This window comes from Acanthochromis polyacanthus, chromosome 20, assembly GCF_021347895.1.
Source record: "Acanthochromis polyacanthus isolate Apoly-LR-REF ecotype Palm Island chromosome 20, KAUST_Apoly_ChrSc, whole genome shotgun sequence".
In the NCBI taxonomy this organism is placed as follows: domain Eukaryota; kingdom Metazoa; phylum Chordata; class Actinopteri; family Pomacentridae; genus Acanthochromis; species Acanthochromis polyacanthus.
Window position 1 is genome coordinate 6,648,837 of NC_067132.1, and position 18,888 is coordinate 6,667,724.

General features: G+C 39.7%; 1 protein-coding gene and 1 long non-coding RNA gene across 4 annotated transcripts in view; one reads left to right on the top strand and one right to left on the bottom strand.

Annotated features, from left to right (window-relative positions):
* Positions 1-18,888, bottom strand: part of vopp1b (VOPP1 WW domain binding protein b) — a 60,127-nt gene that overhangs the window by 1,430 nt on the left and 39,809 nt on the right. Inside the window, exons 3-6 of one of the 3 annotated variants that reach the window (XM_022208056.2) lie at positions 9,956-10,033; positions 8,550-8,683; positions 5,379-5,686; positions 2,190-4,703 (exon numbers count right to left, since the gene is read on the bottom strand). In XM_022208056.2, the coding sequence (XP_022063748.1) occupies positions 4,620-4,703; positions 5,379-5,686; positions 8,550-8,683; positions 9,956-10,033 (604 nt within the window). In that variant the 3' untranslated portion in view covers positions 2,190-4,619. Of the gene's footprint in view, positions 1-2,189; positions 4,704-4,943; positions 5,687-8,549; positions 8,684-9,955; positions 10,034-18,888 lie in introns of those variants that run through there. The other 2 variants (XM_051940824.1, XM_022208057.2) reach the window with 2 other exon arrangements.
* On the top strand, positions 15,723-18,766 carry LOC127531425 (uncharacterized). The gene is made up of 2 exons (XR_007938553.1): positions 15,723-18,094; positions 18,444-18,766. It is a non-coding gene; the product is annotated as an uncharacterized LOC127531425 (long non-coding RNA).

Genomic DNA, 18,888 nt, shown 5'->3' on the forward strand with positions numbered 1-18,888 from the left:
AAAAAGTTCTAGCAAGAGTGGAGTTCATTAGAAAAGTCTACAAAATGTCACGTGTAACAATCACTGAAAGTGATTGAACAAGCTGACACAGCTCAGCAAACTCAGCCTTGGAATCGATTTCGTCGCATTTCTCATCACATCACACATTTCCATTTTTTTCTGAGCACTTTGTTGACCCATTGTCTACGGAGCCCCCTAGGGGACATATTGTATATGTTGGTTTATTTCTCCGTGTTGTATTTTCTCTCCTTCGTATTTGTGTTTTATTCCTCCGCGTTGTATTTTCTCTCCTTCGTGTTTGTGTTTTATTCCTCCGCATTTATTTTTTAAGGAACACTTTTGTCATTTTTGCTGTTGACAAGATGTTTTTCAAACACGTACTTCGTGTTCAAACACGTACTTCGTGTTCAAACACGTACTTCGTCTTTGGCCCAGAGCAGTCTGTTGGGCGTGCAGCAGGGGAGTCAGAGGGCGGATTCCTACGGTACTACTTCCTGTCCAAACTTAGTTTGGAAAGTTTGTTTTGCCTGGCAGACCGGCTGATCATCACCCTGGAACTTTACACGGCAAACGGTAAATAATTATTTTAATGAATACCGCAGTGCTTCGTCTATTGCTCTGAACTCTGCTTATCTCAAGTCACATTAGCCCTTGGACTGCTTCGGTTTGCACGCTAGCATGAAGCTACCACACGTTGCACGGGCTAGCATTACTAAAAGGAGCGCTCGTTTTTGTTCACCGTTTCTACTGACCAAACCGCGACTGTTTCTCTGAATGTATAAAAAGCGCACCGCCCCATGCGCTGTCCCACTGAACAAAAGCGAGCGCTCCTTTTCGTAATGCTAGCCCGTGCAACGTGTGGTAGTTTCATGCTAGCGTGCAAACCGAAGCAGTCCAACTGCTATAAATACAGAAAGGGCTAAGTATTTTGACTTCTCATAAAAAATGTCTGTCTGGAAGCCAGGAAACTCCTGCAATTAGACATCTAAATATATCAATAGCTATAAATTGCTTTATAATGGCTGGTTGTGGTTCTGCCAGAGGTTCAAGGATGGGTTCCTTAAAACTCACCACAGATCTAGAGCAGACCTTTCTGCTCCAGATATGTCATTCAAATATATTACAAATTTGCATGGCATGGCAAAATGGTCAACTACAGTTGCAAAATTTTGAGAGTACATCTGATGATACGTTGTCAAAATTTTGGACACACCTTCTCATTCAATGCTTTTTATTTATTTGTATTATTTTCCACATTGTAGATTAATACTGAATATTAACACTTTTTTGTTAACAACATAAGATATTCTTTCTTATAGTCTTCAGTATTAATATACAACGTAGAAAATGATTAAATAAAAATAACTGAATGAGAAGGTGGGCCCAAATTTTTTTACTGGTAGTGTCCATCAAGTTCATCCAAGACAATATTCTGGAATGGAGACAGTGGCACCACTATAAGGGGCAAGGCCTTTTCTTCTTGTGATCACAGAAGTTCATCTTGCAGGCATAGAGAAACCTGACCTGGAGAAGTTTGCATGTTAATATTTACTTTCAGAAATGCTGTGTCACGGACGTCATCGTGTTAGAGCGCTCGTCCAGTCCCAAGCAAAGTCACAATCACATACGATGTACGAAGAACTACGCAATACACGAAGGACAAACAAGTTGCCTTTGTTACGTGAATTTCTTCAATGGCTGCCCGGTATCTAGAGTTCAAGTCACCACAAACTCCTTGGCTTGGACAGCCTGGATATGACCAGGCTTGGACAGCCTGGACTAGTTCATGTCACACCAGTCCTGCAAAAGTGTCTGTTGCGGGACTGGTTCCAGTCAGTCAGTGGGGCAGAAGCTGGACCTGTGTCGGCTGTGGCAGGAGAGGATTGCCACCCTGGAAGCCAAATTAAACAGCTTCTCCACGGGGAGGAAATTCAGCGGAAAAGAAAATATATTCTGTCTGTAGGCTACTTTTAGTGAGTTTTAGCACAACGCTCTGAATTGGTAATGTTAAGCAGTGATACATGGCATTAACACAATGTAATGAATCAAACAAAGACGTAGTCCTCCATCTTTGTCCACAAACGTGACTTTTTGCCTGTTTGTACTTTTAGGAAAAGGTGCGTAGACTTCAAACTCTGAAGGAAACATCATGAACCGGAACAAGGAAGGGATGGATGGATGGATGGATGGATGGATAGATTGATTGATCCTTTATTGATCCCGCAGTGGGGAAATTTTTAATGTTATAGCAGCGAATACAAACAATAGTGCAAGAAAAAACGAGCAGCACACAATGCGCACAGTGCAAATTTTCTTCTTCTACAGGAAAGACAAATGACTGTTTAGTCAAATTGTATCTGATACTTTAAAACTGTTTTAAATTACTTTAAAAAATATTCTACAGTTATTCTGCTGTAAGTACTAAATGAATGGTCTAATTTATTTTCACAGACTGGGCTCACCTTGCAATGAGGCAGTATTTACTAAAAAAGTCTGGCTGCAAATCCAGATTTAGAGGATGTGGAGACAAACATCTTTCTATGTAAGTATCCTGTTTAAAATTGTTCTAAATTGTCTGACTTCAACAGCAACAAAAGCTAACATCAGCTGAAAACAATAACATAATAATAAAAAAGAGATAATAACGTCTTCATTTAACTGTTTTTCAGCCGCCTGTAAAACATAATTTGAGGAACTTCCCTCCAGCCAACCTGGCATGACAGATCAACCATAAAGTCTTCTGCCCAGTCTCACCAAAGAGAAAGAGACTAGGAGATATTAGTTTGATTCATTAAATTGTGTGTAATGAATCAAACTGTTCTAATCACATCTTATGATGTTAGAACAGAAAAATAATCTCATAGCAATAGTAATCATTTCAAATATCTTGGTTCATGGATAACATCAGATGGAAGATGTGAAACAGACATCAAATGGCAAGAAGTAGCAATGGCAAGAACAACATTTACAAAAAAGAAAAATATACTGACAAATAAGAAAATATCAATTAGCATCTGTATGAGGAGTCCCAGCTGTTACATCCTACTAGTTCTGATGTACAGATATGAATCTGAACTAAAGCTCAGGTGCTTCATTTAACGACATTTAATCCTTTGATACAAGTACAGAAGATTCTTGCCTTCAGACATCAAATAAAGCCATACAGTCAATGAGTCTCTGTCTCTATGATTTAGATCTTATTGAAGGCAACCACCTCCACAGAGGCTGGTTGCCAGAGGCTGATATGAAGAACACAGCTTCATATCACAGAACGCGGACAATCGTTAGAAGAACAGCAAATAAATATGACCCAAATATGAGACATTTTAAGCCTGACCTGATGTCCAAGCTACTGGCCAGCTCAGAGTGAAGGACTAACTTGGACCTTTAAAAAAGACAAAAAAAAAAACTAGATTGATTTGCTTTTGAAACATTTTTTAATATACATATTTTGTTGAACTTCCATTTTATTTTTTAACTTTATTTTCATTTTTTAAAATACTTTTTGGGTATCTTGTTTAAATTTTAATTCTGAGAACTATTGCAGCTACACAAAGACATTTTTCAACATGTCCTTGCAAATATTTTTTCCCTCCCGGTAATGTAGGATAAGCCCATTGATTAACAATAGCAAGTATGTAGGTTCACTAATTATACATATTTTACATAGTGTATATTTATTACTAATTATTAAATAATAATAATAATAATAATGATAATGATAATCATTAACATCTGTTGCTTAACATGTTTAACAACAGATTTGTCGACCACTGATGACACAGTTTTTTTTTGTTGCCATGACTCATTTCATCCAATGGGTGTCCTGAGTAACGCCAGATAGGCAGGCCAGATGCTAATTAGTTTTTCACACCTGTGCCATGCACCAGGTGTGGAATCTCATTGCCCCACACACCCACTCACATGGTCCATTTCAGGCAATTTACGGCATACGCAAACCTGGAGTTCACAGCCTGTGAACTGCTGATAACTGCTGGGAACTTGGTAGGTTTTCAGCAATTCACAGGACCGATAATCTGGCTTTTCATGCAGTGCATGTGATAATAGAATGCCTACGGTTTGCAGTACAACATCAATATATTGATACACTATTGGCAGATTTAGATCACATTGCCACAGCCCTGAGTTTGACGCCCTCTTTTCTGCCGTCTGCCGGAGGAGACGCTGTGAGTGTGCGTCTCTCCACATGCTGCATCTGCGCTGCTGGAGATCAGCGCGGATGCAGAACAGGTGTGGGCGAAGCCTACTGACTGACTGCCTCAAGATTGTCTTCCTGCTCAGAGACGTCGCGTCTGAATCGCTGGAGCAGCTTGCATGTGTGTGTGTGTGTGTGTGTGTGTGCGTGTGTGTGTGTGTGCATGTGTGTGCGCGGGCTTCAAAGTATCAAAAGGTGCAAGCTGTGGTCCGTTTCCCTGGACTGGTCCATCCCTTAAAATGTCTCTTTCCTTCCACTGGGTCATATGTATTTGGTGCTCTTCGATGCGATGGTTGTCCACGTCTGTGATGTGAAGCTGCGTTCTTAACATCAGCCTCAAGCCTTCCCTGTAGGACAGCACACAGATCGGCTCGCTCCTGGGTGCAGAAGGCTGGAGACTGCACTATCCACTCACACACCCTGTAAGCGCTGCCATCCTCCTCATCTGACATCTCTTTCCTTCCGCTGGATCCAGCAGCTGTGAACACTATCCGTACAGAAAATCAATATCAATACATTTTCTGATGTAACAGAAATATAATGTCATAGGGACAAGTGGTAGTATTCTAACCATATCTTATATAAAACACACAAGGTTCATTCCAGCATTGGAGGACATTTGGGCTTCAAAATTTTTGAAAAAATCCCCTCCTCTTTTCTAATTTTATGTAACATGTTCATCAATCATTGGTACAAAGACTAATCAGGTGTTTGATCATTTAGAAGAAGCTAGATTTTTACTGTTACTGTTGACTAAGAGGATAAATACAAAGAATTTGTCTTATCCTGATAATATGCATAACGGTGTTGCATGAGGTAGAGTGAAACATTCAATCAAGGCTGACAATGTTATAAAAATATGAAAAATAGAACATATAGGACATATCTTTGCTGTACGCATTTTATTAAGAAAACTGTTCGATGATGTTAATTCCATCAAGTGTTAACTTGATTCACTGATTTCTTCTTCTACCAGATAACAAAAATCAAAATGCATGATGATTCCTTCAGAGTTCTGAAGTCTAAGAATCATTTCGAAAAAGTACAAAAAGGCAAAAAGGCAACTTTGTGAACAAAGATGGTATCACTGCTTAACGTTACCAATTCAGAACATTGTACAACAACTGACTAAAAATATCCTACAAATGGAATATATTCTTACCGCAATTTTAGGACTGTGCACTCGTCTTTTCTGCTGATTCCCTCCCCATTGGAGAAGCGGTTTAATTTGGCTTCTATGGCAGCCATCCTCTCCTGCAACCTCTGCTCCCTCACCTCTGACACCGTCCAGCTTCCACTCCAGCAGTGGCAGCTGTGTATCAGGCCAGAACAGTCTACTGATAACGCTCAACAGTTTCATCCCAGTGTCTGTCGTGGGACGGACTGGAACCAGTCGGTCATGTCCAGGCTGTGCCACCCGAAGAGTTTGTGGTGAGTCAAACCAGAGATGTCGGGCAGCCATTGTAGAAACTTATGGAGCAAAGACAATATGTTTGTCTCTTAGATTGTGAGACTTGACATGTGATCGTGACTTCGCATGAGATTAGACAAGCTCTCTAACGCAGTGATGCAGCATATCTAAAAGTAGATATTGTAGCAACCCCAGAGCCGGTTGCTGTGACTGAGTATTTTGCTGCAATGCATTATGGGAGTTTGAAGTGCTAGGGTTTACATGTTGTTATTGGGGTTTATGTTAGTGTTATGGTGTTATTAGTGTTTGGGTTTTATTGTGCTTTTGTGGTTTAGTCAGTCGAGTTAGTTAGTTAGTGCTATGCTGTCAGGACTGTGAGTGTGGTTTGTTTAATGTCTTCCTGCTTGTTTTCTGTATGGGTTGTTCTGCTCCTGTGTCAAAATAACAGTCGTGCCACTGTCTCAATATTAACTCATATGAACTTGGATGAACTTGAGGTACACTGCCAGTCAAAGGTTTGGATACAGATGGTTTTTATTTTACTCTTTTCTACATTTTAGATTAATAATGAAGCCATCAAAACTATAAAATAGTACATATGGAATTATGCTGTAAACAAAAAAGTGTTAAGTGTATTAATCTATAATGTAGAAAATAATGTAAATAAATACAAACCACTGAATGAGAAGGTGTGTCCAAACTTTTGACTGGTAGTGTACATGCAATGTCAAGGTACATCATTAGATGTACCCTGAAAGTTGTGTAACTACACTTGACCATTTTGCTATTTCAAGCAAACTTGTAACATTTGAATGACAGATCTAGAGCAGAAAGGTCAGCATATGAGTGCAAGCACAACCGGCCATTATGAAGCAGTTCATAGCTATTAATGTCATGTCAAAGAGTATGACTTTTCTGCATGAAATTGTAGGAGTTCCCTGGCTTCACCCCCCATCCAGACAAGCATGGTATTTTATCGATTAGTTTCTCAATTTTTTGGCTTGTATAATGTCAGAAAATGGTCAAATATGTTGATCAAAGTTTCCCAAAGGCCAATAAGATGCCCTAAAATGTCTTGTTTCGTCCACAATCCAAAAATATTAATTTTATTGTCTTTTAGAAAGAAAGGCAGAAAATATTCTTATGTGTGAAGTTGCAATCAGACACTTAATTTTAAATGACTAATGTTTTCCAGATATGACTTGAATATTTCTGCAACAGCAGAAATACAGTGCCTATCTTAAGTATTCACCCCCTTTGATGCTTTACCCTTTCATTGCCATCATTGAATCATGGTCAATAAAATTTAGCTTTTTTAACAAAAAATTTATTGGAAAAAACTCTTTAATATCAAAGTGAAAACAGATTTCTATAAAGTAATGTTAATGAAAGAAAATTATATAAATGAAAATAATTGTTGGCATAATTATTCACCCCCTTTTTAATTTAATGGTCTAATTCAATAGAGATCCATCAAATTGTTGCCAATAGTCTCACAATTAGTGAAATGAAGATCACCTGAGTGGTGTGGGTGTGTTTCAAGTGATTGAGTTGTAAAACACCTGTGTCTGAAGGGTCCAGAGAGTGGTTGATCAGTATTCCTGGCTACCATTAAACCATGAAGACAGAAGAACACTCTAAGCAACTCAGGGAAAGGGTTATTGAGAAGTACAATTCAGGGGATGGTTACAAAAAATTTCCAAGGCACTGAACATCCCCCGGAGTTCAGTGAAATCAATTATCAAGAAATGGATGGAATATGGCACTTGTGTGAATCTGCCTAGATCAGGCCGCCCTCGTAAACTGAGTGACCATGCAAGTAGGAGACCAGTGAGAGAAGCCACCAAGACCCCTACAACTACTCTGAAGGAGTTACAAGCTTCAGCTGCTGAGATGGGAGAGACTGTGCATGTCGCAACTGCTGCCCGGGTTCTTCACCGGTCAAAGATTTATGGGAGAGTGGCAATGAGAAAGCCACTGTTGAAGAAAAGTCATATTAGATCTCGACTAGAGTTTGCCAAAAAGCACGTGGAAGACTCCATGGTCAAGTGGAAGAAGATTCTTTGGTCTGATGAGACCAAAATTGAGCTTTTTGGCCATCAGACAAGACGTCATGTTTGGCGGAAACCAAACACTGCACATCACCAAAAACACACCATCCCCACTGTGAAGCATGGTGGTGGCAGCATCATGTTTCTCAGCAACTGGACCTGGAAGGCTTGTAAAGATAGAGGGCAGAATGAATGCTGCAAAATACACTGAAATCCTGGGGGACAATCTTTTTCAGTCTGGAAGAGAACTACATTTTGGGAGAAGATTTATTTTCCAGCAAGACAATGATCCAAAACATACTGCAAAAGCTACACAGGAATGGTTAAAAAAGAACCAAGTAAATGTTCTGGAGTGGCCGAGTCAAAGCCCAGACCTAAATCCTATAGAGAATTTGTGGCTGGACTGGAAAAGGGATGTTCATGCCCGATACCCGCGCAACCTGACAGAGCTTGAGCAGTTTTGCAAAGAAGAATGGAGCAAAATTGCAGTGGGCAGATGTGCAAGACTGATTGAGACCTATCCACACAGACTCACTGCTGTGATTGCAGCCAAAGGTGCATCTACTAAATACTGACTTGAAGGGGGTGAATAATTATGCAAACAATTATTTTCATTTATATATTTTTCTTTCATTAACATTACTTTATAGAAATCTGTTTTCACTTTAAGAGTTTTTTCCAATAAATTTTTTTGTTAAAAAAGCTAAATTTTATTGACCATGATTGATTTATGAAAGCAATAAAAGGGTAAAACATCAGGGGGTGAATACTTATGATAGGCACTGCATTTTGATAATTCCACCCTTTCGAGTGCATTTTAGCTTGTGTATGCTACCTTTTCATTTGTGCAACTGCCTAAACCACACTGTACCTGGTGTGGTGACTGGGTGCCTGGTAAAGGACACATTGAAGGCTGGCTCATCTCTCAGATGGGATGGATACATCCTTCTGCGAATGAAGAAGCCAGCACCACAGCAGAACAACACTGCCATCATCAGCAGAACCCTGAGAGAAAAACAAAACACATCATCAGTGCTCTGAAAGCTCCAGACTGGTAGGAACATGTCCCTGGAATAAAATATTACTTAAATGTTATTTTAAGTAATATTTTATTCCAGTCACAACAATAGAACAAAGTCATACTATAGATAATGAAGACAAGACAATAATTCAGAAGTACAAAGTGAGCAATCGAGCAAAACATTACCAATATAAAGTTATGAACCTTAACTTTAATTTGTTTCAAACCCATTTTTCTCTGAACAATAAAAAAAATATACTGTGAAGCCAAAGTGTTGTGACCGTCAGATAAACGTAAAACTACTTATATCCCTGTTTAACTGTTATAGAACCATCAAAGTCAGCGGCAGATTTCAAAAAGTCTTGCCGACATAAGGCTGCTCTCGGCGGCTACAGTGAGCACTGACCATCCAGTCATAGCTGCCTAACCTGGACGCTCACATCTCCGAAACTGTTGGAGGAAATTTTTAATCAGACTTCCTGGAGGCATCCGAATCAGATGTCCACAGCACCTCAACTGACTCCTTTCGATGCGAAGGAGTCGAAAGGACTCCTTCGCTCTACTCCGAGCTCCCTCCACATGTCTGAGCTTCTCAATCTATCTCTAAGGCTGAGCCCAGCCACCCTGTGGAGGAAGCTCATTTCAGGTACATGTATGTGTGATCTTGTTCTTCCAAAGCTCACGACATAGATGGACTGGTAAATTCCCTCTTCACTGCTGCAGCGGCAGCAGTAATGTGAACACTATACTGTACAGTACTGCATGACAATACAACACACAATCACTTTAATAATCCCTGAGGGGAAATTCAATTGTCTGGGGTCTCATCTGTTTACTTTTGAATTAAATAGTCTAATTGCTGATGGTAGGGATAATTTTCTGAATCTTTCAGGTAATCTATGATCCAAGAAACACAGGAAGGATCCGCTCCCATCTCTGTGAGCTTGTCTTTGAGGATGGTAGGTTGGATGGAGTTGAATGCATTTGAAAAATCAAAGAACATGATCCTCACATAAACTCCAGGTTTCTCCAGATGAGACAGGGCATGGTCCACTCCATCATCCACTCCAATGAGTACTTTGTATGCAAACTGTAGGGAATCGAGTTTGTCTTTGACCTCAAGCCTCAGTAAGCACAGTGGACAATGTGTATCACTTTGCATTAAGATTTATTACTGGTGAGAGTCTGAAAGCAAGTGTTTCAGGGTCAGAGTTGGATACCCTGCACCATTAAATACAGACCGAACCAGAACTCACCAGAAGTACCATAGTCTCTGGATGGAGAGGGCTCTCACACAGCAGCGAGTCCCACAGCAGTCCTCATAGGAGCGACATCTGCAACACAAAGACACACAGCAAGGCATATGCAGTAAGCCAGCAGTAACTATAATAATAATAGCAATTCGCCAAAATGGCCTGCTCCATTATGGCAAGTTCTACAATAATACAATTAGCAGAGTAAACCACTGTATTTTCATTGTTATTAAAAAAAAATGTTGACGAACCAGCTGGCAGGGCTGATATAAGCTGTGAGTGGTCATATCAGAAATGACATTTGAACATTGATATTCAATGCCATCAGCTGAATATGTTCTGGTGTAGCAGAATGTGTAGAAATGGTAGAAGCTACACTTTATGATTAAAATTGCACTCATTAATTTAAGGTCACCATCCTCTATAATGCTAAATATAAATGTTAATGTCATATTTAACATTTATATTTATCATTTATGTCTGACATTTAATACTTACATTAAACTATTTAAGACATTTCTAAGATGAGAAATATTGCAGTAAATGTTGTAAAAGGTCACCAGAAAAAAAATCAAACCACTTGTTTGTACATGGTTTGAAGCTAAATGTGTCAAAATGTTGCTTTTTTTTTTTTTTTTTTTTTTTTTTAGCATGAGCTGCTTTACAGACGGCACCCCATATAATATTAATGAATGCAATAGTTTTCATCGAAGACAGCTGCTAAAGTTCAAATTGTCTTCTTTTACATCAAAAATATAAACTAATCAAATAATCATTTCTGATGACAGGTTGAAAATGCGGTGTCCAGTGGGGTAACTGGCATATCCTGCACGGATGAACAACGGCTCTGGAATGTGGGGACTCACAGGAACCTTGGCTCAAAGCGATTGATAGGACAACTGCATACCTGTCTGCCTGCTTGCCAGCCTCACCTGCTTGCCAAACCAGCCCGATCTCACGAGGATTCGTGAAACTGTCACGTAAATTTTTGTTTCGGTTTCGTGCGCACCAACACGATTTCGTCATGTTTTTCGTGCCGCTCACCACGAAATGCGCACCAATGTATTTTAAACGGCGGACTTTTCGTGCCACTCAGAACGTATTTCAAAAGAATGTGTATATTATATTTTTAATGTAAAACCGCGGCGAATCCAACGCTATATTTTGCATGACATCGTCCCTAAACATAACCCTAACCATAATCCTAACCATAACCTAACCATAACCTAACCATAAGCCGGTGGTACACTTACCAATTTGCATAGGAATTTCAAGAATGTCCGGCGGCCGGCGGCCGCAAACGCGATCACGCAAGCAGTATACGCCGATGGACAGCTTAGATCGTCATGAATCCGCCGGTATAAACCACTTTCAGATGTGATTACCACAGCGAAAAACATTTCGTGGTGAGCGGCACGAAAAACATGACGAAATCGTGTTGGTGCGCACGAAACCGAAACTAAAACTTACGTGACAGTTTCACGAATCCCCGTGAGACCGGGTTGGCCAAACCCACCTCTGCTTCAATCCAGCCAGCATCCTGCATAAACGCTCTTTTCCTCCTACAAAAATGCACTTTTTCCTTTATCTCAATCTTTCACTTCAGAAATAAATTCCATTACTTTTTTAAACTAAATTCTGTGTTGATGTCTACACTTAAGGCCACACTCAGTCATTTCAGCAGTAAGTGTTTTAAAAAATAAGTATTTGTAACATAAACACATTGATAACATTTGTTAATAACAAACAAGTCAGAAATTTTAAGATTTATTACAATTATATTGTAAAGATGTCAGGGGCTTACTTGCCTTACATCCTCCTTCTGGGCTGATGATGGTAGATATTGCTTGTCACAGAGGCAGGTTATTAAGGAGCTAAATAGGGTGCCAAATCAGCAATGCCAATGGATGTCTGTTATAAACTAATTTAACTATGTAATTACACTTAATGACATCTTAATGAAAGGTTCCAATTGTTCCACTTTACTTGAATTAAAAGAAAACAGTCATAATTTAAATTGAATTTAACCAGTCTAGAAGGAGGATGCACAGTAAACCAGCAGTAGGATAAGTAGGATCCTTTCTCATCTGTTAGTACAACAAGAGCTATAGAGTGCCAAAGCAAAGACTTTTTTTTTGTTTTTCTGTTGTTTTGTGAAGTGACTACAGCTGATGGAGTTATCCGCCGCTACAAGAATGCCCTCCGCGTATTCAACAAATCTGGATCCATGAAAAAGGCCTTTGCCAAACTTAATGTTGACTGCAACACAATTGCTAGAACAGCTGTAATTGCTGAACTAGCAATCACATTTCCAAACACCTTCAAGAACCTGGTCCCAGGAGAAGAGATGTCGACATTTGCAGAACGATGCAGGGGAGCTATAACAGAGATCTCCTCTGTTATAGCTGAATATATATATATAGCTGAAATCATCACAGCAAAGAAAAAAAGAGGAAAACTCCTCCCAATAATGTATAAATACACTTAAGATGGTGAATTGAATATGTTATGTTCAACGAGTTATTCTGTTTAAGCTTTTTTTTGAAGGAATTCTCTGTTCGAGAAGCAATACAAACAATGCGAAAAGAGGAAAACTCCCAATAATGTATAAATATACTTAAGATGGTGAATTGAACATGTTATGTTCAACTATTTATTCTGTTTAAACTTTTTTTGAAGGAACCATCTGTTTGAGGAGAAGTAATACAAATAATGCAACTGTTTTTTTCTGTTTTGTGTTGAAATACATGAATCAAAAATATCGTGACTTGTCTTGTTTTTGTTAGGTATTTAAATCATTTGACAGTGTAATTACACTTAATGACATCTTCATGAAAGGTTCACATTGTTCCAATTTACTTGAATTCAGAAGAAACAGTCATGTCACTCTTATAACCTGATTTAATTGTGTAATCACACTTAATGACATCTTAATGAAAGGTTCAAATAGTTCCACTTTACTTGAATTCAAAGAGAACAGTCATGACACTATTATAATGTGATTTAACTATGTAAATCATTACATTAAGTGTAATGACAGGTTCAAATTATATACCCACAGGAGGTAAAATAAGACAGTTCTAAACAGCTAGGACAATCATAACTGTATTATGACAGCTAATGTCAAAACAAACCTTATGACAGTTATATAGCAGTTTAATGTCATGTTAAGATATAAAACTAAATAGTTTTTTAAAGTTTGACAGTAAGTCTACTATGTCATGTTTATGACAGGTTCTGTTGTCTTGGTTTATGTCAAGTTGTCATAACAAAGGCATCTCCAACAATGTCAACTTGCATCAAAAGTGACATAATTTTACCGAATGACACTTAATGACAACTGTCATAAGCATTTATTAATATCCATGACGGGTGTCATGTCATGATTATGACAGTGTTATGTCAGTCTTATGAACCCCCATTCAAATAAAGTGTTACCATATATATATATATATATATATATATATATATATGTGTACACACACACACACACACACACGTGCTGGACACATGCACACACACACACAGTCTCATAACTTGGAATTGGTCAAATCACAGCCAAACCCTTTAGCGCTGCTGCTGCTGAGAGCCACATATTCACATTCACCTCGCTTGCCCCATTTTTGCGGGCAGTGGAGAGTTCCATATAGACAATGTCAAGAAATGTCAGAAGCCACCGTGCGACTGACAAAGTGTGTGGGGGTTTCCAGCGCACTGCAATTATTTTCTTAGCTGCTGTCAAACCAGCAAGAACTATACATTTCTAATATTTGGAAATCTGGAGTGATGAGATAGCATTCAGATGCATAGTAGGGATGGTTGCAGGCACTGTCAGAGATATCAATGCGGTCAGCTCCAAGGAAACCTTCTTCCAAAACATGCAACAGGGGGGCACTCCAGTGACACTACGGCTACAGGAACTTTAATATCTGTAGCAGCATTAATTACATGCAGCAGTCTCTTGACATTGTCTGAGGGTAGGCACGACTTAATGAAACCGGTCTGATCAGAGTGCACCAACGATGTGATATGGGATTGAAGGTGACCAGCGAGCACAGATCTGGATGTCTGCATTTAGCAAACTGAGGGGTCTGTAGTTATCCACATTCTGTTGGATCTTTATCCTTCTTCAGGAGTAAGGAGATTACTGTGATGTTTACATCCCTCGAAAAAGAACCCTTCTCTGTGGAGAAATGGATCACATGGAGAAAAGGGCCAAGTAGGTCCTAGAAGGTCAAATATTACTCTGGACATATACCATCTAGCCCTGGTGATTTACCTTTTTGCATACTAAGAACAGCTGCCTTGAGCTCTTCTAGTGAAATTGGTCTGGCTAAGTCCTTTGCATCCTCTTCAGTTAGACGTAGCATTTTCAATTCAGAAAACGGCATGTCACAGTGAGCCTTATCAAAGTTTACATCAGATTTGTAAAGATCTGAATAAAGGTTCTTAAATGTATCATTAATCTTCGTTGAGTCAGTAGTAATAGCTCCAGCTGGTAATTTAATTGAGGGAATATCTGAAAATTGCTCACATGATCTAATTTTCATGTCTGGGTATTTATTTCCATGGATCAAGGATCCATGGAAATAATATCGCTGCCTGCTCCTATGTATCAAAAACTCTGACTGTTGTCTCAGAATTACATTAATTTCTTTTTTGACAACTTCACGTTTTGCAGCTGCATATATCTTCCGAGTAACTGACTGAAAGGGTGGAATCTAAAATAGAGGAAGTATTCTCCAGTTCTCTCAGTTTGGAAAACTGTGTCTTACATTGGTTAGATGCGAATAATGTAGTGTTGCTCCTAATGAATCCCTTGACTGAATCCCATAATATTCTGGGATCATCAACAGACCTGATATTAAAGTCCAAAAATTCTTTGAGCCTTTCAGTGAACTGCGTTTTAAAATCCTCCTGTTTCACTAGTGAGACATTAAAGCACCACCTTGGAGCTCGTGAAGAAAGACTAGTCTGCACCACAGTGAATAGAATCCCTTTATGATCCAAGAGAGCTATAGGAAGTAATGAAACGCTGTATATTTTTTGAAAAATTTGGGGGGAAGCAAATATATAATCAATTCCAGAGAATGATTTATGTCACCCAGAGAAGAAAGTATAGTCCTTTGCATAGGGGTTAGTTAACCGCCATAGATCTATGAGCTCCATACTATTAGTCCAGGCCCGTAGGGCTGAGGACGCCAGTCCTTGTTCCCTTGTTTCAGATCTACTCGTTCTGTCCTCTAATGAATCCCAAACAGCATTAAAGTCTCCCCCCACTATGAATACATAACCAGATAGGTCCAGCATGATATTTGTTAGGTAACTGTAAAAATTCTTGTCAAAACAATTTAGTGGATATGCAGACAAGAAGGCGATTTTCTTACCATTAATTTGAACCTTGGCTATTGCCAGTCTTCCCTCTTTATTTGACCATGTATCATGGATTTTGATATTAAGTTTGCGTCTGACAACCACTGCTACACCCCTGGTCCTTGTAGAAGATTAAGAAGAACATATGTGTTTGTCTTTCAGAAGAGCTTTTCTTTCCTGTAAATATAGCCTGACTGCTATCATCAAAAGATGCATCTCCTGTAGTAAGGCAATGTCAGTTTTCTTACTGTGCAGTAATTTTAACATGCTGATTCTTTTATGAGGTGTGTTCAAGCCATCCGTATTCTAACTCCGAATATTCAGTGCTGACATAGTTGTGACGCATTTGTTTCACTCAAAAGCATTGTGCAATACATTAATACAGTACCTGCGACCATCAGACACGAAAACTAGTAATTGTCTCAGCCCACTCAGGTCCTTCCCTCCCCAACCAAAATTAATTAGCCATTCGCAGTTTCACTGTACCGGCCGTGTGTACTTACACTTGCATGGCTTAATCTTTGAGACAAGCATATGCTACTGGCAGGATCAACCAGGTAGCCCAGACGGGACTAACCACTACAACCCCCAAAGATCCTGAACACACTCTAAAAAAACAAAAAAAAACCCCATTGACCTTATACTTGATTCCGTGACCTAAAATGGAAAAAGGGCAGCAGTAGGTCAAACATCAACCCACCCCACTCTCATTGTTGTAAATAAGAAATGGAATTATTCTTTTCTCCCACTACTTTTTAATACTATGTGATCCGACATATTCTGGGATCTAAAACAAGTACCAGCCAAGTTGTGTGCTATTAAGTAAAATAGAACAAATAGACAAGAGTTAACGGCTGTACTTGAATTACTACAGGCATAATAATATCAGATAACACTGGAAACAGATTGCCATATTGCAAATATAAGTTGTTTGTCCACCGATAACCAGAATGAAAAACAATGAAATGTGCTTTACCTTATTCACAATAACTTCACGATCCAAACCTCATTCAAAAGCTTACTGTCTGATACAAAAAGGCCAGAGATAATAAACTTCCGTCCTGACCGTAGCTTCAATATGGGATCACTGGCTTGAATCAGAGTCTGAAGAGTTCAATTCGAAATACAAGCGAGATTACTCCGCTGTGATGTCGGGGACGGAGGAATCCCCTCCTCCTTTTCCGGCAGGGAGCGGAGAGAATCCTCTGCGTCTGCGGGGTGGTTGAAAATCAGGTAGTCAGTCCCGTTCTTGATTTTCAACATGTCTGGATACAGCAGAAAAAACTCAATTCCCCTGTTCTGCGCTGTGTCCATTGCCTATGCAAAACCTTCATGGCGCTTGACTGTGTGGTTGCTGTAGTCCGCTGCAAATCTCACCCTCTTGCCATCCGGTAACTGGGTCCTTCTTCGCAGCTCGGAGAATAGCCTGGCGAGTCGTGTAATGAAGAGTGTTGAAAATAAGGGAGCGGGCTCTGTCCCTGGCGACACGTCCCATGTAGATGTGGTGAGCCCGCATTATCTCAATCGGCTCGGACCAAAGGGACAGAAACCACTTAGAAAGTGATTGTGTCAAATACTGCACTGCATTTGAGCCCTCAGATCCCTCTTTTAGGCCGATAACATGGATGTTGCACCGCCTGCTCCTGTCCTCCATGTCCGCTAGCTTAAGTTCAAGAGATTTTATAGTTGCGCTCAGCAACCACCTTTGAGTTGTCATCCACAGCACTCTGAAGTGTAGAAAAGTCAGCCTTAAGCAAAGTCATACCACCTGAAAGTGACACTCAATCTGCTTTGGTTGCATCCAACTTGCTATCCGTGCTTTTGCCCATCTCGTGCAGCTGAGCAAACCGAGGTTCAAAAAATTGACGTTGTTTCTCCATCAGGGAATTGGTAATGGCGTCGAGCTCATTAGTGGAGTGGAGGTACCACTCGAGGAATTTTTTTTCACAGAATCAGCCATTTCGTTCCTGACAGTTGAAAAAATGTCGAGGCAAAAGAGTAAGCCAAGTTCAGTGGGAGAAAAATCTCAAGATTTCCCAATTTTGACAGGGCGAGAGCGAGACCCCTAAGGGCGGCAAAGTTTTCTGAGCTTAATGTTAGTGGCACTGGATGCAAAGCAGTGGGATGACTTTCACTGCCACATTCTTTACATTGCACTGTCTTAACACAGTCTTTGGCCATATGATGGATGGAAGAACAGCATCTAATACATATGTGTTTGTCTTTCAGAAGAGCTTTTCTTTCCTGTAAAGTTTTACTCCTGAACAAGTGACATTTTCTCAAGGAGTGTGGCTTACCATGTCATGACTGGATTTGTTGTACAGGTGGCATCCTATCACAGTTCCACGCTGGAATTTACATCGCTCCTGAGAGCGATTCATTCTTTCACAAATTCACAAATGTTTGTAAAAGCAGTGCATGCCTAGGTGCTTGATTTTGTACACCTGTGGCCATGGAAGTGATTGGAACATCTGATTCTGATTATTTGCATGGGTGAGCGAATACTTTTGGAAATATAGTGTATAGCTGAATGATGTTTATTTTGTCGTTTATTATAATAGGATAATATTGCTTTTTATACCAACAAATCAGTAAAGAAAGGATGGTTTTACCTTGCTGACATGTTTAAACTGCATCTGCAGTCTTCCTCAGAGTGTCATCTGATGTGTTCTGACATGTCCTTTTTATCAGGTGAACGGTCTAACAGACATTCTGTCAGACCGGCCACGCCCCCTGCCGTCCGGTGGTCTCTGGAGGATGGAGTCCCAGGTATGCGAGAGAGTGTAGGCCCCCTCGTCCCGGTTCATGGAGCAGCTCGCCCGCTTCCTGATCTCGAAGGCCTTATTTATGTTTGTTGGTCTCCGATGTTCTCCCCTTTTCTTTTGCAGTGATCCGTGATAGCTGATTTCTTGTTTTCTTGATCGGCTTCTTCTTTTTGTGTTCTTGTGAGTTGTCCAGTTGTTTTCTTTTCGCATTCTGTCTGGTGTTCTCTTCATCTTGTGTTGAATGATCTGCCGGTTTCTCCAATGTATGTTTTCTTGCATGATTCGCACGGAATTTCAGAAATGATATTGCATTTCTTGTCTGGTTCTATTTTGTCTCTTGGGTGGGCTAATAGCTGCCGGACACGTCAGCAGATGACACTCTGAAGAAGACTGCAGATGCAGCTGAAACATGTAAGCAAGGTAAAACAATCCTTTCTTTACCGATTTGTCGGCATAAAAAGCAACGTTATCCAATATAGTGCTTTTGAGAATGGCCCCGACACCATTCAGACCACAATTCAGAATACTGGCAGGGCAAGCAGCAGCTCAATTCTCCCATTAAGCAACAGGGAATGTAAGAGGACTGATATGAGACAGAAAAAAATGTAAAAAGGTTCAATTGTTTACATTTTTGAGATTTGGGTTGAGCTTATTAAAGATATATATATACACGTTGGTTCAGGTTGTTTAGTCATTATTTTTTTAAGTTCTGCATTTCATTTTAAGATATACACTTATATCAAAAATTATTTATTAATAAATATTGGGGTGAAAGTAAGCCAGAATGGTCCGGTACTG